The 26,845-nt window shown below is 37.0% G+C and overlaps 2 protein-coding genes across 2 annotated transcripts; both read left to right on the forward strand.

The window, feature by feature from the left end:
* Nucleotides 1-27: 27 nt before the first annotated feature.
* Nucleotides 28-7,089, forward strand: LOC146453141 (protein ABHD18-like). Its single transcript, XM_085096964.1, has 2 exons — nucleotides 28-826; nucleotides 4,019-7,089. Exons 1-2 carry the CDS (start codon nucleotides 122-124, stop codon nucleotides 4,613-4,615), a joined length of 1,302 nt encoding a protein of 433 aa, XP_084953090.1. The 5' UTR covers nucleotides 28-121; the 3' UTR covers nucleotides 4,616-7,089.
* A 1,032-nt stretch (nucleotides 7,090-8,121) lies between these two features.
* On the forward strand, nucleotides 8,122-22,316 carry LOC146453142 (uncharacterized). The gene is made up of 13 exons (XM_085097017.1): nucleotides 8,122-8,321; nucleotides 8,648-8,767; nucleotides 8,896-9,006; nucleotides 11,481-11,600; nucleotides 12,601-12,708; nucleotides 12,983-13,108; nucleotides 13,567-13,674; nucleotides 16,222-16,341; nucleotides 16,859-16,966; nucleotides 18,329-18,448; nucleotides 19,278-19,520; nucleotides 20,215-20,322; nucleotides 22,035-22,316. The coding sequence occupies exons 1-13, from the start codon at nucleotides 8,222-8,224 to the stop codon at nucleotides 22,061-22,063; spliced, it is 1,521 nt and encodes a 506-aa protein (XP_084953143.1). The 5' UTR covers nucleotides 8,122-8,221; the 3' UTR covers nucleotides 22,064-22,316.
* The last annotated feature ends 4,529 nt before the right edge of the window (nucleotides 22,317-26,845 follow it).

The raw sequence follows: 26,845 nt of genomic DNA on the forward strand, positions 1-26,845 counted from the left end.
ACCGAACATAAAACGAATTGTGATATTGATTTTACGACAACAAATCGACTTGTTCTAATGACGGCAAGAAAGAGGCCTGGTCGCTAAGCTACCGAAAACAACGATTTGTTTCTTCGGTGTGATGTCTTTTGCAAGCAAAAGTGATATAATTTATCGCAGATTTATCCTGTCTTCGTTCTTTTCGAAGGGATGGGGAGATATAAAAGTCTATGAACGTCTGTTGGAGGCTCGAAAAGTAGTTTCAGATAGAGGGAAATGCAATGATCTCATTCCTTCACACTACCCCGTCGAGTTAACGAAATCATGGACGAAAGATGCTTGTCACATCGCAGAGGGAAATTTTACGTCTCCATTAGCCCGATATTTTCCGGGTTTGTTGCCAAAAGAAAGTGAAAGTGCTCATTTTCAGGTCATCATCCCAAAAAAGTGGCCACAACAAGGAAGAAAGCCGCTGTGCCTTCACCTCGCGGGAACCGGAGACCATCATTTTTGGCGAAGGAGAAATCTGATGGCTAAACCTCTAGCTAGGGAATATGGCATTGCATCGATTCTTTTAGAAAATCCTTTTTATGGCGTGAGGAAACCAAACAACCAAGTTCGATCCAGTCTCAGGCATGTTGTAGACTTGTTTATTATGGGGGCAGCATTGATTTTGGAGTCGCTTGTCTTGTTACATTGGGGTGCCCGACAGGGGTATGGTCCCCTGGGAATCACGGGGATTTCCATGGGGGGACATATGGCTTCTCTGGCATGTACTGCTTGGCCTAAACCACTGGCTATTGTGCCTTGTCTCTCATGGAGCACAGCATCATGTGTTTTTACGCAGGTAGGGAACATTTTATTAAACAGTTAAAATGGAAGTGATTTCCACAGTTGTACTCACTCACTATTGGCTCAGTGAGTTCCATGCATTACCCTTCCCCCCCCCCCCCCCCTTGCCAGGCACTTGTGGGGCATTTGTCATTTTGTTGATCCCCATGGTGGGGCATTTGTCATCATAGCTCTTCTCAGGGGAATTTCACATATGTTGCCTCTTGAGTCAAATGCCTTCCTATCCACTTTGATTTTGTGAAGAATTCACTGCCACTGCATGTGACACCAGTTTTTTTATGCATCTATCCTCTTGACAAAGTATATCATAACATTGTCAAGTTGCATATCCACAGTGAATTTTTGACAATATTATGGCAAAATTTATCATCAGTAAGAGGATAAAGGTATAACAAACTGGCATCAATTTATTTTTATAACAACAAAATGCAAATAAATGAAGTTTAATCATGAATTAAGGCCTGTTTAGATGGTTTCAACATTTGCTTCAACATGCGGTCAAACTTTATTGGACCAAATGTCTGGGGTGTTTGAACAGGTCATTGAACATTGTTGAAAGTGTAAAATACGTCAAAAGCTTGTTGAAAGCATGTTGAATCAAATTTAAGTTGGTTTAAACTTTCATTCGACATCAATTCAACATTTCCTTTGCTTAATAAGGTTTTTTCCTGAAGATTATTCTTGCTAAATATAGAGGAAAATACTCTGGCATCATGCTTGTGTTTGGATTCTGTTGAAAGGTTGCTCAGTGCTCTAGAATTATTTGAATTCATAGGTCATGTTTTGGTCCCTAAATGAAATTTTTGAATTTCATACAAACTCTAATCAAAATAAGCACATATTTACCAAAATATTAGAAGTGAGAAGATTGCTAATGGCTAGCAGTTTATGTTGTCGTGCCTGTAAATTTGAAAGTCCTCCAATTTTGATGAGTCACAGAGGTTGAAAGCCAGCCAGATCGCCGTGCATTTACTGAAACAGTTAAAGGGCTGCATGAGAGCATAACTGACCTAAATGGGTTTCAGATTGCTTTTTGTTGTTTTAGCTCAAATTCACCAGAGCTTTTGCATGTGGCCTTGTGTTCCTTCAGGAAACATTGCTCCAATGCTTTATCTACTGCTTTGCACTTTGTTTGCAACAAAAACCTATGATTATGGGCAAGATTGGGCAAGTGTCTTTTGGTTGTTCGTGTTTTAATTATTATTTGTATCATGGGAGGTGCCTCGCATGGGTCCTCGCGTCCCGTTCGCACCTGCCCTTTTGACCTTATCACTTTAAATCACTTTTCACATATTTTTCCTTTCTCTCTGGCTGTTTAATTTCTTGTATTTAACATGTGTGATGGTCAAGAAAGCTGTTAAAAAAAAAAAAAATTCCATTTTTATCACCAAACAAAGCGTTAAGCAGCAGATAAACTTTGGAACAATGTTTCCTGAAGGAATTCAAGGCCACATGCAAAAACTTCGGTGAAATCTAAAACAACAAAAAAGTGATCTGAAATGTGACTGAAGTCAGTTAAGCACGGAGCCCTTCAATAATTTATTACTTTAGCCATGTTTGCCCTCCAACCATGATGGTCTCAGAAACCATGAAAAGGTGTTTTAAGGTATCCGTGTGAGCATCTTGCCAAAATGATAAAAATGTTCATTTATTGCATTGATCCTATAAAAAGAACTCAAAGACATATAATATGTTTGATGATTGGCTGAGAGCTGAGCTGCATGGTGTATTGAAATATGGCTACTGGTACTGGATCTTATTTCAAGTCACTATCTTATGTACATAGCATGTCTACTTTAGAACTTATGAGAAGAGTTTTTAAACACCTGTGAATTTGTTGGAGTTTTCTGATAAACAAAACCATTAGACTGGTAAAAACAGCAGTTCAAAATTTGAAACTTGAACTGGAGCTGCAATTATGCCATCAGGTGATTCTAAGAATGTGATTACCATTTTACAGAACATGTGATAAATATCACCTTTCAATTTGTCTACTAAGATTTTGCATGGCCATTAAAACTCAGGCAAGTTAGAGACTAAGAAAAAACATCTGAGCATAGAAAGGCTATTTATTCCGCTGGAATGTATACAACTGTGAATTGAAATCAATAATTTTCTCACAAGTTCCATTTTACTGATGAGAGTGCAGTTGCTTTCTGTTTACATATTTACAAACAACCATTTTGACTAACAGTTTTGGTTGTATCTTCTAAATAAAGTCAGGGCTTTATTACTTAAAAGCACAAAAAAAATTAAGTAGGGCTTTAGTTAAGAATGATAGAGGTTGTATGTCATTGACAGGTAAAATGATGATAGAATAAAAAGGTTTCTTGTGTAAAACAGTACACATATATGCATTTAATGTGCTATGTAGCTACAGAGAACATCCACCCCCTTTTCCTTACCCCTCTCTGGGCCTCAACCTATCATGGAAAGGATTGGAAACTACAGTGGGGTTGCAAGTCTCAAAAGCCAAACATAGTTGGAAACCAAAAAGCAGGCCTAGTCATTAGTTTGCATGCTTGGCAACTTGGGTTTTTTTGGAATTTTGTTGGCTTGAACAAGCTTTTGCATTTAATAGCAATATTTCTTGGCAATAGTTGAGTTGAAAATAGAAGACATTTTATTTAGCAATATAGCCCATTCCACAGGACAAATATTTGTAAGCCACAAAACATCAAAAGGCCCTATGAATGACATTGAACAAACAAACATTGGAAGGACTTAGTCAACAGTTTCCATGCAATTATGAACAAACTAGCTTTTATAAATTTTTGCTTGACTTTTGGGGGAAATCTGCAACTTAAGTACAAAAAAATCAACTTTTCAGAAAATCTGAGCAATGTCTGGGAACTTTTTGAGCAACTTGTGGCTTGCCCTAAAGGTAAACGGAAGGTAATTTGGGGTTACCAGCAGGGTAGGAGGTGTCAGCAAAAAATCCCTTCTCAGGAGGGCTGGGGGATCTGGATATTTGCTGGAACTACACACAAGTTTCTTTATTTCCACATACTAACTTACAACATAAATGCAAGGAACAGGGATAAGAAAAATGTGGAGGCGTGTAAACGAAAATCTATGGGGTTAAAAAGAGTTTACGCACCTGATGTCATATACAGTTTATTATGAAGAATCACCTTATTTAAAAGCTGTTTTGCATATGTGAAATGTGAGATTTTCTTTCTTCCAGGGGGTGATGAGCAAAGCTTGTTCATGGAGCACTTTGGAGAAACAGCTTTCAGATGAAAACTACAGGAACAGTTTAACAAATTCCTTACCCATCGGCGGAGTTACATTCACCAAATTTGATGATGATGCACTCCAAGAAAGTTTAATTCAGAATAATAATTTCAATTCCTCCTCTCAGTCTTTCTTGGAAAACCAAACAAAGAACCTAGATGAAAGTGGTTTTCAAACACTATATCTTCAGCATGAAGATGTCTACAAATATGGCATAAAGAGTATGATTTTTAATCAATTGCCATCAGTGCTTAGAAAAGCTCAGGACACTTCATCATCAAGATCAAAAACTGTAGATTTTATGAATTTTGTTATGGATGAAGCTACTCATTTGAAGAATTTTCCTCAGCCTGTTGATTGCAGCTTGGTACGGTTTGTGGCAGCAGAGCATGATGCATATGTTCCACGTGGGAATGTCATGAGTCCATGTGATATCTGGCCTGGTTGCACAGTAGAATATGTAAATAGTGGCCATGTCGCAGCATCATTATATCATCAGGATGTATTTAGAAAAGCAATCAAGCATACCATGGATCAACTGATGTGATAACCTGTCAATCAAAAATGCAGTCGTTTTCCCAGGTTTTTTTCTTTTGAAAATCTTATTCTGCAACATATCCCAAAACATTTCATTTATGCGAAATTTAAAAGAAAAACTCTGACAAAAAATAACAAAGAAATAGAATTACTGAAAGCGCTGCTCAATTGCTGTCATTCAGATGATTACTCTTCAGGATATCATGATCACCTGCTTACTTTACAAGTTAAGGCCACCTTGTGCAGCATAGTAAACAGCACCACAGGAAAGTACTGCTCAGTAGCTTTCATTTAAATGGTCACACAATGGTCACAAGAATAATGATTAAGTTTGACTTCAACTAATTTTTATTTTGTAAGTGAAGGAATGGTTTACAAGGTTCTTCTTTTATACTAATCTTCATTAACTGTTTAAGTCCCAATATTGATCAGCATGTGATTTCTCCTCACAATATCACTACTTCATTAAACATACAGGTCAGGAGAATAAAGGAAGTGATCACCTAAGTAGTCTTGATGCTAAAACAAATTCTCCCAACCAGTGCCATAAGAAATAAGTAGAGAACAGTGAGGAGGAAATCCATGTTGATATATACTGGGTTTGAAAGAATTAATAATAATATGAATAATAATTATTGTGAACCTTATGATCAACTGTTAGTATGACTGCCTTGATATTACAGTCACTTAATTTTTTTGCTGTTAACAAAATCTCATGGAATCATTCTCTTAATTAGTGGTCAGGGGTTCTTCTATTACCATTACATTCTTAAAATAAAGGATCTTTATTACAGAGGGCCATTTAAATAATAACTTTGGGCAATGGCTTAATATATGTTTTCTGAAACAGAGTTAATATTAGTTAAATTTTGATTTTAATTAAAGGTTTATCCTGAAAATCTACATAGACGTATAAATATATGAAACCAAAATAAAATTTAGAATGCTTTGGCAATGCATGATTTGATTTCATGAACATACTCAGCTTTTTGTTTAGTTGATATAAAACTGCATGTTTAGATTGAAACTGTACTCTTTCATTCCATGAAGGGAAAATCCAATCTTAGATTTTAACCTGACTAGTGCATTTTGATTGGCATTTCAATAAATCTGATTTTGGAAACAGTATATTTAGTAAAAACAGATATTTTTGTCATAAAGCATGTTCTTTCCAAGTGCACTTGAGTGGAGAATTAAATTTTTGGCACTCAGATTTGAGAGCAACTTTAGTGTGCTTATTTTGTTTATTTATGTATTTGAAGAAAGGAGGCAGTCATATTATGAAACCTTGAGATTTACCAGTTATAAATTATTTGTTCCAGTGACGCCACCAGGTCAATATAATTTTGCCATGATGCCTTTTATGTAAATGTTTCAACATAATGTAATTGTGGTGTGATCTTTTCATGGATGGCTGAACTGTTCAAAAATTGTTTGTACTGCTATAGTTCCAGAAAAAAAATCCATGCCCTCCCCCCAAGACTGTGTTACCACGTTGAAAACACCTCCAATTTAGCTGCGTTTTGACATTTTCTGGAACTAAACACGAATTGTTTCAAGTCAAAAAAGTTTACATTGAAGCCAGTCATGACCATTATCAAATGTTTTCTCCTTTTATGAATGTTTATAATTTGCAATCACATGGGATCAAATTATAGTATACAAAGGTAATAATATATAATGTGAAATTAGGCCAAAGTTAATGATGTCATACAAGTTAGTAGGGGGCATTTGAAGGTTATGTAATGTTTATGTTACCTAAGTGGTCCTCATACCATTTAAGGAGTGTTATTGTGATTCTTGATAACTGTAAAAGGTCATTTAATGAGGAATTGTTTTTGAATAAATTGCCCTTTTCACCTTAATTTTCATGTCTGTCATACCATATGCACATATTTCCATTTGCTAACATTCAGTCTGACAGATAATTTTAGTGGTTCTTTCATTCCTTACCACCAAAATTGGACAAAAATCTCAAATTTCCTTTAAATGCAGAAATATATATTGAAGAAGCAAACAGCACATTCTGATAATATTGATTCAAAGCTTTCATTTGAATGGTCACGCTGTGTGAGTTTATTCACAGACTCAAAAGATAGCAATTCATTAATATGTAATGGATATAGTTTGACTTTAAGGATGAAAAAAAAGTTGTATGTGTCATGTATAACTCATATATCACTACATTAGTAGAATAAAGTAGAAGCATTTCTCTTTTAATTCAAATAATGAACTAATTGCATGAAACTAGTGTTACACAGCTGTGTAATTCAACCATTTACCAAATCACTGAAGCAAGTAAATATTCAAATAAACGTTTAATGTGATGACCAAAAAAGGAATAATTTCTGTTTATCACTTCTGCAATCTGTGTTTGTTCGTTTCTTTACTCCAGTAAATTAATTGTTATTTTGTTTCGTTTATTTTTTAAACATCCATAATCTTCTTTGTGTATACAATAAAGTTGTGAACATGGTCACTTAGGTTGACATCTACAATCTTCTATTTGTTTACATGGTCACTTAGGTTAACCCGCCTGTTATCAGTGTTAAGCCTAAAGTGTTGTGATGCCTGATTAGTATTGTCTTGTCACACACACAGATTAATGCACACATGTCCAACACACTCAACTTTCAAGAAACTGAAATTTTTTTTCGTTCTTGGCACTCGTTGGTTATTTAACCATACAAGTGAACAAATTGAGTTGAGTTGACATGCTTTTGGTGTTACCAGCATGCCATAAGTATTGCTGAGTTTCAATTCAAAATAATTTATTTTGGAGCCCTATATGTGTAAATATTTCAGACAGTAAAGTTTTGCTATCCAACTGCCAACTGCGGTGGCTGCAGTCCATTTTTTGAAACTAAAATGAAAAAAAAAAAGGAATGAATAAGAAATAAATGCAGATAAGACAAATGATACATTCCTGAAATTTAAAATAATGTACAACAATTCCAATCAAAACAAAGAATAAACAGGTGCTTTTATTCTTTATTTGTATTTAAACTGTTTTGCTGTTTTTAATGCCAAGTTTTGCTAAGATTAAATTCCTGTGTGTCCGATGCCAGAAAATTGTTATCTGACAAACTTTTATCTATATGCTAAAATTTTAAGTCTAGGTCTCTTTGGGATAAAAATCAAACTACGTGCCTGCACGCATAGGCAAAAAATTGTACTGAGAACAAAACTTTTAACATGACAAAAACTTTCCATAAATATTTCAAATCATTCAAAGAATAAAATCACTTGGCGTATGTCATAGTTTCTAACTATAGTAACTATGGCATATGTTCAGGAAACGGTTTGGATACTGAGGATAAAATTGACTGACTGTGTTTATTTAACTTTTGGTGATGAGACATCAGATGTAGATTACAAATAACCTTTCGTGTCAAGATAGAGAACAAATCTTGGGAGAGGAAAAAAACTCTTCGTAAATTAAATACCCCGGGTAGTGCGTGTTTATCGCCATGTCACGCCATACCTTATAAGGAAATACGATCAATGCTTAGGGGGGCGGTGCTGATTCTCCTTGAGAAATTTCGAAGGAAGCAGTTGACCGAAGGTCGTCGGGAGCTATATCCTAAAGATTATTTCTAATTTACGTCTGGAAAATATGGCAGAGAAACCTAATCTTGGCGAGGTGGCGTCGTTTGATGCTTCCAAGCTTAAACATGTGAAAACTGTCGAGAAGAACACGCTTCCTTCGAGCGAAAGTAAGCGAGCTTTCTTTTATTGGTAGACCTTCATGTCCAGTTTGTCTGCATCACTGAAGAATTTGGTTAACTTCCTTTGAGTAAGGACTAATGGTTACTCGCTAATATTTAAACTGCATTATTTATTTTGAGAGCTAAACTAAGTGCAAGCGACCCAAGGCGTGGGTGTATCTTCAGATGGCGAGGTTTCCCTGTAGTTCGTTCAGTTGCGCTATCCTAGTTTTTAGTGCGAAGTACTTCACAGGAATTCGCAAGAACTGCGATTTCTTGTAATTGTCCTCTTTTTACAGACGATCGTTTAGCTTAATCGTGTTCATTTCCTTTAGCGGTAAAACAAGAGCTTCAGCCAGACGAATTCCCTGATCGCTCGGAGGTGAAGAATTTTGATCCTTCTAAGCTCAAGAAAACGCACACAGAAGAAAAGAACCCGCTGCCTTCCAAACAGAGTAAGCTTTATATCATCACTTATTGATTTTCAGTTTCAATTAAATGTTAAAGGAAAGAGTTCGGTAAACTGTTTTTGTGCATCCGAAGGAAGTTTAATTTATTATTCACATTTTTATTAATCCCCAAGCAATCGAAGACGAACATCGTTCCGCTCCATTTTCTGGTGTGGAAGTTTTTAACAAGGATTTGCTGAAGCACGTGGAAACTGAGGAGAAAACCCATCTTCCGACACCTCAAGGTGGGTAAATGCTCTCATACTTCGAAACAAAAACAGCTTAAAAATGCGGCTCTGCGGCATATAATTACACAAGTCTTACGCTTTAATCCGCATTGCACGAATTTGCTTTTTTCTTGCAATGTGAGATCGAGCGTGCTGCTACGATCCTCAAGGAAGTCATAAACGAGTTTGTGTCACGTTTCGAGAGAGCAGACAATAAGGTTGTTTTCAATGGAACGACAAAGGCTTTTTCGCTGGGGAAGACTTAAAAATTAAGCTTACGTGCGATATATCGCGATTTCGCAAACCTATCCTCAGGTTGTTCAGTGAAAGTTGAGACCTCCAAGTTCGAGTTTACGTAGGAATTCTATTTTTTCACCGGAAATAACAAAAGCCAGTGCGACTCATTGTATTTTGAGTTTTCGTTTGGATTGTCATGCACTCAGCACGCCAAACAGTTATTGCTAAACAGCATGCATACGCGATATGTAGCTCCAAAATAACAACAATACAATCTTATAGGAAACTCAAAAAAATTGCCCCTGGGCATACGGAAAGCTCTCAATTAACCACATACTTGCGTCTCTAAGAGACTTTTTGTACTGTTCTGTTTGATTACAGGAAAAGATGTATTTTAAGGCGTGTTCTGCTATTTTTAAATGAAAAATCCTGCATGTTTCACCTTTGCAATATTTATGTAAAAAGCGCCAATATTTTGTATGCATAGATCCTGGCTTCTGAGTTCATTTGCATAGTCTTATTTAAACAATACCGTTTGATCGTCAAAGCGTTTCTACTCTAACATGTACATATCATACAGTCACATGTAAACATTCCACATTGGTCAATTTCTTTATTGTTGTGTGCAATGAAAGCAATTTCGTTTCATTTTAGGTTGTTTTTGGGAAGGTCATATTTTAACCCATATATGGTCATCAGAGGAGATGATCGTGATACATAAATTAACATGTTGTGGCCATATACCCTCAGAATAAAGAAGTGTTGAGTTTATTTACATAGATGTAGCCATGGTGATTTGAAATTTTGAATAACAAAAAATGTTTTTTAAGCTTTGTGGTTAACATAAAAAGACTATTCTATTTCTGCTATATTTTCCAGTCTATTTTCTTACTTTCCTGTTACTTCTGTCGCCATCTTGTCTAAACAGTCAGGTGGAAATCCAGCATCCTGCTTGCATAGTTGGCAGCAAAATAAAAAAATAAAGGAGCCAAAAATTAAGAAAGCAGGATTTATTCCAGAGATTTATTCTGGGAGTCTTAATTAGGCTCCCCTACAGATATTTTACAAGGCCTGTTGTTGTGAAGGAATAAAAATTAACAATAAAGTAGTGGTTTTAAATTGGTTTTGGGATATGGCCATGAACTTCTCATGACATGCTTTGTTAGTAGATCAAATTTTTATTGAAGCATTTTCAGGTGTTTAGTTAGTGCAGAACAATTTCAAAATAATACATATAACAATGTTTGCAAAAGGCACTCAGTTGTTGAATGGCTTTGTTGTGCGAACAGTGCCTTTCCTGGTGATATTTGTGGACCACATTAAATTATTTTGATGTATTTCTGTACATTTTATGGACCAGTATAATTATTTTTATTTCTGTTGATAATGAGAGGCAAGAGAATGTCCTGTGCAGTTTGCTATTTTTTAATTAGTTTGTTATCAGAAACACCACTGAAGAATTTGGTTTAGTCTTCATAATCTAAGGCTGGGAATGAATAAGGCTGTTGGTTCAATAGAGTGCAACTTTAAGTATTGCTACTCCCTGCACCTCTATTGCAAAGAACAAGTTAAATTCTTTCAGCTATGATTTTTCAGATTGGGAGGGGGTTGGGGTAGGGTTACTGTTTATTTAAGTGATATATACGTCTGTGCCACCGCAAGTATTGTTTTTCAGTTTTTGAGACCAGCTGGTATGGAGTTTAGTGGTGTGGTCTAATAACGGATATTTTAAAGTTACTTATTTTGTTGTAGGTCAGGGTTAGGTGGTATATATATACCCCAGTCAGAAATTCCAAAAAGTACCCCTTCTGAGCCCATTTCTCACACACACCATATCTGATATGGCTATCCAAAGCCCTGTGTATCCATCATCATCATCATCATCATCATCATCGTCGTCATGAGCCAACTGCACTGCAGTTGGTCACAAGCTTTCACCACCCTTTCTGGTCTCGTACCATGCTTCAAATCTCTTCTGGCATTGGTGGGTATGCCTGGCTGATTACCACGGCAATGTACTGATGAAACATCAGCTTTGGGCAACAGGGCTTACATTTGCCATGTTTGGGGTGGAAAAGGGCATACCTGTTGACCAATCCACAGTGGTTGAATCTGGTGAAATGTTTTTAATGCAATTTGTGTGAACAGAGTGAAGGTTTAGATGGTTACCAGTAACTGTTTGATGAAACCCTGGCTGTTAAAATGAAGACTTATGTGCATTATAATAATTCCTTTATTTTTTTGTTCTTCTACAGATCTACGGGAGGAATTACGACCAGAGACTCTACCAGATGTTTCTGAAGTTGCAAGCTTTGATTCATCTAAACTTAAACATGTTGAAACAAAGGAATCCAATGTCCTTCCCACTAAGGAAGGTTTGTTATTATATTGCACTACCCAGCTACTGCTCTGTCCTTAAACCTCAGGCGAGTGCTGGGGTATTATCTACCAGTATTGGAAAAAAAGTGAACAATCCCATAAGAATTAAGATCTTGTTCATAATCAACATCCTGGCATGGGTTGACTGAGGAGTTAAGATAGATTAGGTTACACTTGAACCAAAGTGACCCACACAGCAGGCTCCAGTTGTTCAAAGGCCGGATAACTTTATCCGCTGGATAAGGCACTCTTCAGCGTCTAAAATATACTTCACGTTAAATGTTTTCCAAGGTTTTCATACACTCCCCAACTAAGCAGTGGTTAGAGTGCACATATTCGGTGGTGCATGAGGAAGTACTGAAATCTTTGCACAGATTGAAACTGTCGGATAGTGACTTATCCACTGGATAAAGTTATCCGGCCTTTGAACAACTGGGGCCTGGAGCTTAACCCAGTTTCTGTAGGATGATGAAGCAGCTTGTACATGTAGTATTACCCCCAGCAGTATGTTTCCAGTACCCATTTATACACCTGGGTGAAGAGATAGAATGTGGAGAACAGTTTATTGTCTAAGAAAACAGCACAGTAATTAATGTAGAGTCGTACAAATGACCTTCTGGTCTCCCAATTTTTCAATGGAACTCCAGTTCTAACTTGGAGTATTATCTATGGTATAATCTCTCCCCTCCCCTCCCCTCCCCTCCCCCCTACTACAAAGTAGGGGGAAGTTTGCTGAAAGTTACCTTCGGCAAGGAACCAATAAGTGAGAATGAACAATTCAGCTGTTTTGAGGGAAGGGATAGGAATTGTGGATTCCTATTCACAGAACTTTTGTCAGTTGTTGGCCATAAGAAAAGTGAACTCAAAAGATTAGTGATAGACAGTGGAACACTGCTATCACAGCAAGGCTGGTGGATGCTGGTGGTTGTTTTAAAGTTACATCTAACAAATGTGTGAATACAATTAATTTTTTTGTTTAATTATCAACATTTTTAGTTATTAAAGAAGAAGCTATTGACTCAAGAGCTGAGGTGAAGAGCTTTGACAAAGGCAACCTCAAACATGTCGAAACTGATGAGAAGCATTTCATGCCTTCTGCACAAGGTAATACAACTATCACAATAATATTACAGTATACTTCAGCTATCTTTATTCTTTAACTATCTTGATTAGAAACTGTTCCCCACTGAGTAATTTTGTTTCACTGATGGCAGTTAACCACCATCAATCTCAAACTTGTCATTATCTTAAACAAGTCTTTGCTTATTTTTAAGTGATAAGAGTTTCTCCCTTACTGAACATGGACTGCGTGTAAAGTTGAGTTATTTACGTGGGTATATTGCAGGAAGTTAATTGCCTTAACTTTTTCATTTTTTAGATCTCACTGCAGATAGGATGCCACCCCCAAATAAACGTCCTGACCGTTCCGAAGTGTTGGGTTTTGATCAAAATAAACTGCATCATGTGTCCACAACAGAAAAGGTTGTACTTCCTAGCAAAGAAGGTAATATATTCAAGATTGTCGGATTCCTTGATCCTTGAAAGTGTAAGGGTGAAGGCTGGAGAAATGTAGCTTTTTATCAGACTGCTGTTCATTCTATAAGCCCTATTGTTTCTCCTAAGGCTTCCTCACCACTTTCTTTGTAACCTTTTTCTCTTCCGCTCGTATTGCGTTTCAAGACTGTTAGTAGCACATGAACACCTTGAAGAAAATGCCGGCTGTTCCAGAAATGTATCAGTTTGATTGACGGATTGTTGTTAGTGAAATCCAGGGTTTTTTTGTTAGAAACACCCAGTTTGCATATGTATGCTTACAGGTGTAGTTCATTTGAAATTCCTCTGTCCATCACACAGGATTAAAATTATTTATAAATGCCCAGGACAGTTTGGTAGACATACATTGTTTTCCTGTTATCCACTTCCTTGTGAGACCTGCCCAGTGTAAACTGTTTTCCTTTGCAGACATTAATGAAGAGCATGTAGACTCCAGAGCAGAAGTCAAAACATTTGACAAAAGCCAACTAAAACATGTGGAGACCAAGGAAGGGAACACACTTCCTGGTGCAGGAGGTAAGCTGTTTCCTGTTGACAAGGAACAAAATACAATAACACTGCCACTACTGCAAAGCTCTGCTAAATTGCTTTCATTTCAATAATAATGCTGTAGCATTTTGTTCAGACTATTTATCACTCCACAGTTTTCATTTTATTAATTACAGAAGATTTATCCAAAGACTCCCATTTAAAATCACCTTGTACAGCATAATCCTTCAACTGCAAAAATGTTTGGACTTATAATTTTTGGATGATAAACTTTAGATAAAAACTCTTGGACATTTCTGGCACATTTCAGATGTTTTTTTTTTCTGAAATTTTTGCCTAAGCACTCTGAGAGGATATGAAGGTGTAGACAGTTGTAAATTCATTTAAGCAGTTCAGTTCAAACACAACAACCACAGCGTTAATAAGCAGCACCACAGAGAGGTACTGCTCAGTAGCTTTCATTTGAATGGTCACACTTGAGGATTTCATCCAAATACTCAAAAGTTAGAACCACCTTGTGCAGCATAGTAAACAGCACCACAGGAAAGTACTGATCAGTAGCTTTCATTTGAATGGTCACACTTTAAGATTTCATCCACAGACTCAAAAGTTAGAACCACTTTGTACAGGGTAGTAAACAGCTCCACAGAGAAGTACTGATCAGTAGCTTTCATTTCAATGGTCACACTTAAGGATTCATCCACAGACTCAAAAGTTAAAATCGCCTTGTACAGCATAATAAACAGCTCCACAGAGAAGTACTGATCAGTAGCTTTCATTTGAATGTTCACACTTTAGGATTTCATCCACAGACTCAAAAGTTACACAAAGTCATAAGAATAAGATTGTACAGCATAATGAACAGCACTGTCAATTTACTGCTCAATAGTGTTAAATGTTCATACTTTCTATGTAGATCATAGTTATAAAATTTTATTAGAAATATTGTTGGTGATTTCTTACAGTATTGTACGTACTTATGATTTGTAGACTTAATATTTGATTTGTATTTAATTATTTTATGTTGTGTCTCCAATTAGCATATGTGCTAAAGTGCTTTTGACACTTAAATAAAGTTAAGGTTTCGGTAGCATTATCAAATTCTTTTTTCTCTTTGGGGTTGCGATGGGCCGAGAGATAAGACTTCGGGCCACGAGTTATTGTTCTCGTTTTCTGTCGTGCTATCAAATTCTTTAAATTCTCGGTCGCGTTCTTTGTTTTCGGGCCGTGAGGAGTGCCTCGCACGTCTGGCTCGCATATTGTAAACATGAACAAAACATGGGAGGCATGAACAACCCCAACATAAACTGCTAACTGTTAAGCTAACCAGGGAACTATTTAAGCTAACCTAAGTGCTATTTAGGCTAACTGGAGTGCTCTTTAGGCTAACCGGAGTGTTTTTGAGGCTAACCTGAGTGCCTCAAGGTTAGTTTTGTGTAACCGAAAATTTGGCAACTAAATCAGTCTATGAACTGACCTCGCGGGCCAAGATCACGGATGAAGATGTCTCACGTTTACTATAGAAAAACAATCAATGTAGAAATGGTTTCTGTTTTCAAATGAAAGGTGAATAATAAATGCTTTCCCCTGAATTTCATTTAAAAATATAAACAGAGAAACATTGAAAAACGTACAAGGATATAAACGTACGCGTGATGCGTAACGTTACTCTAGATCCCTGGGTAGGGAGGTGCGGCCCGTGCGTTCAAACCCTGACCCTGTTTAAGACACAATTTTCCGATTTCCCCATCCCGTTTAAGACAGAAATCAAAATTTTCAGGCCCTATCTAAGACATTTTACCCAAAATCACACCCTGTTTAAGACTAGAATGAAATAACAATACACTGGTTTCTTACTGTATTTGAATGCATTGGCAATCACAATCTGTTTAAGCCATTAGGTCATGTAAATGTAGGGGATACCCTGTTTAAGACAGAAAGTGATGAAATAGATACCCCGTTCAAGACAAAACACCCTGAAAACCATACCCTATCGGGCCGCACGTCCCCGTTAAGGTCACATAAGGAAGTACCCCCCCCGGGTCTAGATCATACCAAAAATTACGATCCGTCATTGACCCGGCATCACATACATATTAGGACCGTACAAATGGTTTCTGTCTCTAAACAAAAGGTGAAAGCGTAAGGATTAAAGCCCCGGGATTATAAAAAGCATTCGTATGACAAATGTCGTTTTCCCCTGTATTTCATTTTGACTGCAAGAAATGCAATTCTATCTAGTGGTTACTTATTGCCTCACTATATTTCTGTATCTATCTATTTGGTAGCCTGGGAGCAAGCTCTCTTGGGAGTGGGGGGTGGGAGGGGGAAAGGGGACCCACACCCAAGAGAGCTTGCTCGCAGGCTATATCTATTTTGGAGGAATTGGCGATGCTGGAGGTTATCACTGTTAAAAGATTGTAGGCTTTACGCGCCACACAGTCAAATATGGCCCGAGTATAAGCTGGAAACAGCTTCTTGTTATCATTATTATTATTATTATTATTATTATTATTATTATTATTAGTTCGTCCATAATTATTGTGCTATTTATATGTCATTACTTGCTCTCAGATATTCGTGCAGAAATGATGCCTGATGAACTTCCTGATCGATCTGAAGTTAGCAACTTCGATCACTCAAAGCTCAAGCATGTCGCTACCACTGAGAAAGTGATCCTCCCCTCAAAAGAAGGTGAGATGAGTTTATTAGCCAGGACCTCAGCTAAAATAGAACTGTTGGTGGTGTTGGGAATCAGTTATAATTTCATAATCAATTTTCGGGAAAAAAATTGGTTTGTCCAAACTGATTGGTCATGAATTACAATCAATTAGTTTTCCTTATAGTTCAGGATGCTATGCTGGAATCAAGAGGCAAACAGAGACATGTAAATGAGACTAAACTAATAGAAGACCCTGGGAACTAAAGATGTGTTTCATTTATTTCCTCATGATTTTTACACTCATTTGATTGTTATTTAATTTTGTGATGAAAATGTATTAATGTATCTTTGAATGCACTGGTTAGTAAGGCTTTTACAAGAACAAAATCAATTATGTCTCAGTAACATACTGTACATTTAAGGACGTTAAAGGTGCTTTTTTATTTCTCACAATATTCACTTTTCCATGGCAATTGATTAAGCAACAAGTGTAATCGATTTTTGTGTTGCGTGAAGTTTTATTATTTATTATTGTTCTTCATCGTGCAGATATCAAAGAGGAAGCAATTGAATCTCGAGCTGAAGTGAAATCATTCGACCACAGTAAATTGAAGCATGTGGAAACAGAAGAGAAGGTCACATTACCTGGAGCAGGAGGTTTGTGGGATTGGGATTCTGTTTTCAGTCCATTTAGCAACAGAAAGATGGGCAGTAAAGGATTAGGAGGAATTAATTACATGTTGTGTGTCATGTCATAAGTGATTTGTATGTGTTTGGGTCAAACTGCAGCTACAAATCAAACTGTTTCTCTTTCTCATTCATGAAATGCTACTGTAACACCGAAAGGAAGGCATGAGATTTTTTTTTCAAATTTTCCAAGACAAAGGGAAGTACTTCAACAAATTGGCCAAACTTTTCCAAGTTGCAATGTTTCCTGGCAATCTGTAACAAGGGCAATAAGTGTCTAGAAGATTGGTACTTGCAAAGAATTCTTTTAAACAAAGCTGAACCATAACATTTTGGTTTCCTTTATTTGTAATAATGCCCTTAAGCTTTTCCAAAAATAGATTTACAATTTACAATTATAATAAATCTATATTGTACCATACTATAAAAAAGATGACAATCTTAAAGAAACTTCTTTCCTCTTTTCTCCTGGATATTGAGACTCTCACATTTGATAAAACCCAACAAGTGAAGGGGTGCATGGAATTAGGCCCTAAGTGACTTTTGATGTAAGGTCAAATTCTCCTTTTGTTTCAAAAGTGAATACTAGGCAATTTGGAAGGAGAATCTAGCAATTTATCAGAAGTCTCTTAGGGTTTTTTTTTTCAGGCACTCCTTCATTTTATGTTCCATTTTTTAGTGATTGTCACTCAGTTACTGACAATGGCAAATAACCATTGGCTGAAAAACCTAATAAAGTATGGTGGATTAACATAAAACATGGAGAGTATTTGAACAAACCTTCTGCATGGGTTTGTACACAGCAGCTTAAAATGTAGCCATTGGTTGGATTGTTTAAGTCATTAATGCTAACATCTGAAGGGCAGAGTTTTTATTTTTATTTCATTTCATTTTCATGTAACCGTTGGTTGGATTGTTTAAGTCATTAATATGAACATCTGAACGAAAGGACAGAGTTTTTATTTTAAATTTTACCCAAGTCTTTATGTAGATTATTAGACAAGCCTTGATTTAGTATAGTTTATTTTACTTAATTGGTTATTTTAAAAAATATAAGTACCGGTAATTCATTTTGGAATTCATTTTTTATAATGGAAATTTGCACATCATATGTATTAAACATTTAATTACTAATGTAATTAAATTATAATTACTATAATTATCTTATTTTGAGTCTAAATCATGGAGTTTTGAAGCCAAAGTCAAACCAAGTAAATAAATATAAAATCTAATAGTAATAATTTGTTTTGCTCATATTGTTGTGGTGTTTCCTTAGCATTTAATATAACTGACTATTTTTACTTCCAATTGATGGTTTTTTTTTTTAATTAGACATCAGAGCAGAAATGATGCCTGATTCACTCCCCGATCGCTCTGAAGTGGCAAAGTTTGATCAAGCAAAGCTGAAGCATGTTGAGACACAAAAAAAAGAAGTTTTACCTACAAAATCAGGTTTGCAATACATGGTCATTCTTGATGTAAAAATACAATCTTGAATACCTGTAGTTTTATAGTCTGTTAATTCTGAAAATATGGCTTAGGTTATGTTCACACTTGGTGCCCGAGCACTAGTGCCAGGGCACTGGGCACAAACTCCAAACGCATGCAGGCAGAAAACCAGTGCCTACTTCAGTACCCAAATACAAGGTCTTGACCTTGTACTCGGGCACAGACACCGTGGTTGAATTCTGGCGTGGATACTGTACTTGATAAAAGGGTGTGCTCACATCAGTGCCCAGTGAGAATCATACTCAGGCACTTCTCAGGAACCAAGTCTTGAACATACGTAGCCTTAGAGGACCTAGTGTAGCTGTTCTGAGATTTTAAGGTCTTTTGCTGCAAAAGGGGAATTTGAACTTCTTTTGCATAACTTAGATAATATGGTAAATTGGTTGTGTAAAATCAAGGACAATGTGGTAGTCAACTAGGGTATTAAAAACAATATTATTGTATTAGTGCAACTGTACCTCTTTTTGAAGTGAAACATATGGCAGCTGTTTTAAATTGCTGTGCTTTTAAAAAAGCTGAAATTTTGAATCTCTTCTTGGCTGGATCATAGGTGAAATTTAGGCATCCCAAATTAGTTTACTTCTATTTGTAAACTACAGCTGTAGATGTTATTGACACATCATAAAGTTGTTGTATCATGTGTTGTGTTTGATGCGCTAATGCATTTTTTCTATAAGTCTATATTCTTTGAACCATAGTAGTAGCCTCACAATGCCACATCGTACAATAAATGTTGGGTTTGCACAACTAAGTATATATATATTTTTTCTAGTCATTGAGGAAGAGAAAGCTGAATCCAGAGCTGAAGTGAAATCATTTGACAAATCAAAATTAAAGCATGTCGAAACAGAAGAGAAAAACCCAACTCCAACAGCACAGACACTGAGGGAAGAGCTCTTGCCAGATCAACTACCAGACAAATCAGCAGAATTGAAAGAAATTGAAGGCTTTGATCCTGCTAAGAAACTGAAACATGTTGAAACTAAAGACAAAACACACTTGCCTACCAAGGAAGGTTTGTTTGAATTAAATTCTGTGTATGGGTTGGAACTTTTCTCCTTTTTTGTGATCTCCAAAAGAAGCCCATGGAAATATTTTCCACAAACATTTACTCCACTACAAAGATAATTAAATGAGTCAGTCCAGTTTTAAAAGGATTAGTTGTGTAATCATTTTTCTATTTTTGTGAAATGTAGTGGTTTTCTCACTAAGCAATTGAAGTTACCTGCAAACTTCTGACCCCTCAATTCCACCATAATGTTAAACCCCAACAAAAATTTCATTTTATAGACTTGGACTTGAAATAAATAGTCCCCCCTATACTTTTTTCACCTTCTCTCCTCTGTAGAGGCTCCTTCATAAAAAGAAAGAGCAAACAGTCGGAAATGGAGAAAAAGTGGGTGCGAGGGATGACAGAAAGAGCGAGAAAGGGGGAGCCTCCTTCCTTTCTTCTTCCCTCCCACAGTCCCCTGTGCTCCTCATTATTTCACACTCTCCAGTCGCGCTTGAGCACGAGAGAGGCCTGTGCGGTAGGAGAGAGTTATTCCCCCCAAGTGACAAATAAGCTGTGGCCTCAAATAAATAGGCTTCACTCAAAATTAATGCTCCCGTCTCGACCCAGAAAATTAAATAAATGCCTGGGCACTAATTGGTATTTACCAAAAACTTGAGAGGGAGCCCTGGCCAAACACGACCTTTTTCTTTTTCAGAAATCAAAGAAGAAGCCACCGAGACAAGGGCTGAGGTGAAGACATTTGATCACAGCAAGTTGAAGCACGTTGAAACGGAGGAGAAAAATCCACTTCCGAAACAATCAGGCAAGTGTGCTTTGTTCTGAGCAACAACACACCTTTGATTGACTGATGCCAATCAATATCTGAATGACATAGTAAAACGTGAAATGCAGAACTGATTGCTTAAGTGTTCTACTGATAGCATTGTATCCGAGTTCAGTCTGTAGCAGATATGCTTACAAAATGACTACTTCCTTTGTCTTGATATTCTTAAAGCTTTTGTTTAAAAAGTAAATTGTTGCCACTTGTATTGATTGAGGAACAGAGACATTGTTTTATTGATTAAGATAAAGAATGGCTAACGATATTTTGAAGGATATTTTAAATATTTGACCTAACATATATTATTGTGAATTTGAAAGGGCGTTGTTTCTTTCCCACACAATGTACAGTATTTTGCATCACATAAGACTTACAATTTGTGTAATGTGTTGTTGTTGTAAGACTCACTGTATGTGCTGAAAGTTCACTGGTATATGGTTACGGTTTGTTACTTCAGATAATTGTTTCAATTGCTATTTTTATAAGTCAAAAGATTATATTACAGAGAGTATAAAGTTGCATATGTTTGAATTCGTGAGTTACTGGTATTGAAATCAATACAATATTATTTTTTCACAGAAGTTAACTTATTTTTGGAAGCTTTTATTAACAATTTTTCTAACTTCAAGCATGTTGTCATATTAAAGGAAAAAGATTATTCAAAATAAATATATTTTTATGATCAAAGTAATAGTTGCCGATGACGGAATTAAAAAAACCTTGTTGAAATTTGCATGGTTGTAAGGTGATTTCGCGTTAAATAAAACTGCTCTGGTTTATTGAGCTGAGATGTGTTTGTTAGTCTTCTTCTTGTACCTGTGACACTGTGCACCCACTGAGTGCTAAGAGCTTTGTCAAAATAATCTGCTGGCCTTATCAAACCATTTTACCTCAACATGTGGACAGTTAACTCCTCCCGTGCAGCTGTGTACAGAGGTCACGTTAAGGAAGTTGTAGGGATATCCGTTGCCGATCCGTTTTCAAATCGATCCAGACTAGTGTGATTAGGGGCCTAAATTGGACAGTTTTCAAATGCCTGTCGTAAAACCAATCCAGAGTAATCCGTTTTGATCCATTTATGGCATAGCAAAAATATTCAACCCCCCAAAACACAGATTGGCTAAAACACATGGCATTGTTTTGACTGGTTGATTCAAACAGGGAGGTTTATCATGAGGCACTTGTAGCTTGAGGTCATTCTTTGTAGCGACATGTTTGTCAAAAGTAGTGACTTGATAGGAAGTCAAAAATTAAAACGTTTAAGATCAGGTTTTAGCAGCGCACAGAATTCGCCAGATCCGTTTGGCACAAAATTGCTGTATTGCGTTGTCGTGTAAAATTGTGACTTCAAGGTAGCTGTTTATGACAGTCAGGTGCAATCCGCATTATCAGGGAAAAAACTGAGTACCTCACCCCTCAATAATGTTCTTCTGGTGGACTTTGGACTCAGTGGACACGTGAACAGGTTTTCTAGGGCTGTTTTTTTTTTATTCATTTTGAGGTTTGTTAATGTATGTCGTATTAAGTCGTGCGGTTTTACCTCAACTCCCGTAAGCCCCGAAATGAATCATGACCTTTCTAATGACAGCTACTAAGCAGTACTTTGCTGTGGTCGGTCATACTCCTAACTCTAATAAATCCGCAGCACATAATCTTTTATCATAATAACAGTGTTGTGTGTGGCTTTTAATCAGACATCCGAGAGGAAAAGGCAGCCTCATGATCCAGTGACCACAGTGAACCCAGGCTGGACACAATATTGGAACAATATTGGACCAACGGTAGTCACAAGGAATTTTGTAGCTGATCTTTTATAACAGGGATTCTAAGAGAGGTTTTGCATTACTCAAGTGCTCAGCCATGGAGCTGGTACACTTTATAAAACTTTTGTAAAACAAAAAACGAAACAATTTCATAGCGAAAGAAATAATTTGTTACGTAGTATAATATTATGAATAAAGTATTCAATCAGCATACGCATGGTGTTTGTTTTCTATTCTGCTCTCTCAGTTTTCCCGCCAAACAACGCCTAAACATGTTAGAATTGCGTCAAATATACCACACGTTTTTTTAATATTGTTGTAGTATGTTTGCTTGGGCGGAACAGAGCTGGTTAATCTCTTGCTTAAAATAATTTTTACTTCATCTTTCAACCGTTTGGGGACTGGGTACTATATCAAATCTGTGGAACGATACTGACGTATTGGTAGCTCAAGGGATGGCGCGTTTTGCGTACACAATACTGATCTATCTTTCGCAATGATTCGATTGGCCGCACGAGGCGCCAATTTACTTTTGGTAGCTCAAAGGATGGCGCGTTTTGCGTACACAATACTGATCTATCTTTCGCAATGATTCGATTGGCCGTGCGAGGCACCAATTTACTTTTGGTAGCTCAAAGGATGGCGCTTTTTGCGTACACAATACTGATCTATCTTTCGCAATGATTCGATTAGCCGCGCGAGGTGCCAATTTACTTGCGGTAACTCAACGGATGGCGTGTTTTTGATCCACAATACTGACCTAACTTTCGCAATGTTTCGATTAGCCGGGCGGAGCGCTAAGTTAGTTTTGGTACCTCAAGGAAGGACGCTTTGTGGAGAGGAGTCGTTAATTACTGTTTCCAAATATCAGTCCCCGGTTGTTCAAAGGGGTAACTTTTTCCAGTGGATAAAATGTTATCCAACCAATACATTTTATCCGTTGGATAGCGACTTAGCCGCTGTTTCAATAACTGGGACCAGATTGTGAATTGGAATGTAACGACACGAGTTCGTTGCGTCACTTTGAGATGAGATGGTATGATATATAAATCACTTGCCAAACGACAATGGTTCTTCTTATTGTGCCACCCAATAGGGGTGCATATTAACAAAAAGGCGTGCTGGTGGGAGCGCTGTTTAGTGAGGCGGCGCTTACTACAAGAAGGGTGGTACGTCACAGACCATAATGCGCGAATAAAAGGGTGAGTGTCGTGTCACATCAGGATTGTCATTTTTATCCCAAGAGGTTAAGGAGCGCGCTATGAAATCTGGGATATGTAGATGAACATTTGTGGCGCGACAAGGTTCAAGAAGAGAATTTTAGATCATTCAAATTAAAGCTACTGAGCAGTACTTTCCTGTGGAGCTTTTATTGGGGACCTTCAGATCTGACCACGATAACGAGTACGACTTTTCAAAACTAGTTTGCGTAATTAGGATGACCGCCCTTCACACCATAGTAACTAAACACTACAACGTTCACTCTAATCTTGGTTCTAGGGTCTCTTTATTCGCTGGTAAACAACGAGAAGGAGCGAAACTGAATTCTTGTGATATGACTGATTTGAAATTTGAAAGTCGTACTCGTACTCTGATCTGAAGGTCCTGAATGCTGTATTAGATGGTCTGTGAATGAAATCCTAAAGTGTGACCATTCAAATGAAAGCTACTGAGCGGTACTTTCCTGTGGTGCTGTTTATTATGCTGTACAAGGTGGTTCTGACTTTTGAGTCTGTGGATGAAATCTTGAAGTGTGACCATTCAAATGAAAGCTACTGAGCAGTACTTTCCCGTTGTGCGGTTTATTACGGTGTACAAGGTGGTTCATACTTTTGAGTTTGTGGATGAAATCCTAAAGTGTGACCATTCAAATGAAAGCTACTGAGCAGTACTTTCCCTTGGTAATGTACAGGACTTTCCTGTTATGCTGTTGAACCTCTCCCGGTGGGAAGAAACTTCGAACAATGTTCACCATAAAGCTGTTCAAATGTTTTATCCCAAGTGCTCAAATGCCTTTTCTCGAGGAGAAATTTTCAGCGTCAATCAATCTTTCATATTTTTCGGACGGAGATTTATTAATGACAGCTTCAAAAACTCTTTAAGCTCGTTTTGAGTGAACCATTTGCTCACAAAGGCAAAAAATGTCCGTACAAAGATCATCAGCTCCCAAACCGCACAAATTCCCTCCCCGGTTCAAATTCTCCACTTCCCGGACACGGAACACGGTTGAATGCCGGGATATGCCCAGAAGGGGAGGGAGGGGAGGGGGGGGGGGGGGGGAGAGCTGGTGTTAAAATAGGGTAAACAATAAACTAATCTGATTTCCTCTTGGAAATACAGACTGTTGTTTTTTAATATCCTTTTTCGTTTTATGTTACATTTTTCACGGATCTGCAACAGCTAGCCCACCTGAGGGCAAGTGAATTGACAACGGCTGGACAAGCAATTTCTTTAAAATTGAAAGACGGGTCAGGCAGGGGTGCCCGTTGTCTCCATATCTATTTGTTCTTTCAGTTGAAGTCTTAGCCAAGGTTTTTAGAAGAAACAGCAATATCAGAGGAATACATGTTAACCAAGAGGAAATTAAAATAAGTCAATACGCAGACGATACAACTTAAATATTAAATGGTTCACAGGCGTCGCTCTCAGTTGCTCTTAACACACTCGACGTTTTTGGAGAAGCCTCAGGTCTCAAACTCAACAATAAGAAAACAGAAGCAATTTGGATCGAAACAAATAGTGGAAAAACAGAAATTCTTCTTCCAGAGAGAAATTTCAGATGGCAAACAAACAAAGTAAAATCTCTGGGCGTATGGTTTACGACAGACCCTGAAAACACTGTACTTTTGAATTATAAGGAAAAACTGGAAAAAATTAGAAATATTCTAAGCAACTGGAAATACCGTAGATTAACCTTAAGTGGGAATATCACAGTTCTGAAAAGCCTAGTAGCTTCTCAATTGTGTACGTCTTGGCACCCTTGTGCACAAACAAAAAAATAATTAGCGAGATTAATAAGCTCTTTTACTTGTTTCTTTGGAACGGAAAGGGCGATAAAATAAAGCGAGATATTATGATTAACAATTACTTTCAATAAAGCGCTAAAAACCGCTTGGATAAAGAAGTACTTGGAGACAGGTTATCAAGGTAAATGGAAACTTTTTTTCGATCTTGAACTGAAAAAGTTTGAGTGTACCCTACCTTTCACAAGCAACCTTAATAAGATAGACATAGCTAATATCTTCAAAACGCAAGACAGTTTCTTAAAGGACATTCTCCTAATCTGGTCAGAAAACAATTTTGAAGAGAGTATAACATCAGAGAGCCAGTTTACAGAACAAAGCATATGGTACAATTCACTTATAAGGATCAACAACAGCCCTATTTTTTTCAAAGAATGGTATCGTAAAGGCATTACAAAAGTTAAGCACTTAAGGAACAGAGAAGGAAAATTCCTCACTCCACCAGAACCTTTAAACAAATACAACATCAAAGTCCAACCCTTGGTATACTGTGGAATAATTTCTGCTTTTAAAAAGCTATGCAACACATTCAACCAAGGAGACCACACAAACGAAGGTAATAGATACGAAAGTTATTCGACAAAACTAATAAAAGTCCAAAAAGCAAGCAAGTTGGCGTATGACAAATTAGTTACAACGAAAAAGTGGCGCCCCTACTACAACCCAGCAAAAATGGATCCAAGACTGCAACTTAGGTCAAAACGAAATAAAGTGGGGAGCGACCTACCAACTATTGTAGCTCATAAAATCACAAAAAGCACAAAACTCAGGGAATTTCAATTTAAACTGTTGCGCAGAAGAATGCCAACAAATGCTTTCTTAACTAAGATAAGAATAAAAGAAAACTCCAACTGCTCCTTTTGTAAAAGAGAACCAGAAAAACTCATACACCTTTTCTGGTCCTGCCCCAAAACGGCGCTCTTCTGGGAGAGCATCATGACGCGATTAAAACTTTGTCAAATTATTCCCGATAGCTACTCTGCAGACATGACTGTTTCACTAGGCCTGAGATCAGACTCTTCTAAACTTCAACGCCAGATCAACTTTTGTTTTCTTATTGCCAGGCACTATATCTGGCTCCGCAAAACAAAAGAATCTATACCTCTATTGCAAGGATTTCTCAAATACCTAAAGACAATTTACAACATACAAGTACAAGCAGAAGCAAACAATTTTCTACCCAAACAATGGTCATTCCTACACGATATCACGTAGAAATTATCGTTTCCACCATAGCGTTATTCCCAACGCCCCTAATATTCTCTGTCCTTCATCTGTTAGCTTATCCTACCTCAATAACGCCAATTATCTTGGAAACAAGTTTCTTCTGATGCAAATGTGTACTTAAAGCATAAGAAACTTAAGAATGTTTGTAAATAGTAAGTATTGTTAACAATGTAAGCAATTAGTATTGTCAGTATTGTAAGTATTGTATCTATTAGTAGTAGTGTAAGCAGTGTTCAATATTGTAATTATTGTGTTATGTAACGCAAATAAAAATAAAATAAAAAAGTGAGTTAACACGCGACAGCCGGATATCTACTCATTTTAAGGTTACTGACACGGAAATTCCCCTTTCAGATATTAGACATTGGATCCGCACCAGTTGAAGCAGCTTGAATTGTTCCTAATTTGCTCAGACTACAGAATTTAACATGATTTTCCCTTCGTTCCTGTCTCCTGTGCCTTTACACTACACCTTATCCCTATTTCTCCAGG

This window comes from Pavona decussata, unplaced genomic scaffold (assembly GCF_977016875.1).
Source record: "Pavona decussata unplaced genomic scaffold, jaPavDecu1.1 SCAFFOLD_348, whole genome shotgun sequence".
NCBI classification, from domain to species: Eukaryota; Metazoa; Cnidaria; class Anthozoa; order Scleractinia; family Agariciidae; genus Pavona; species Pavona decussata.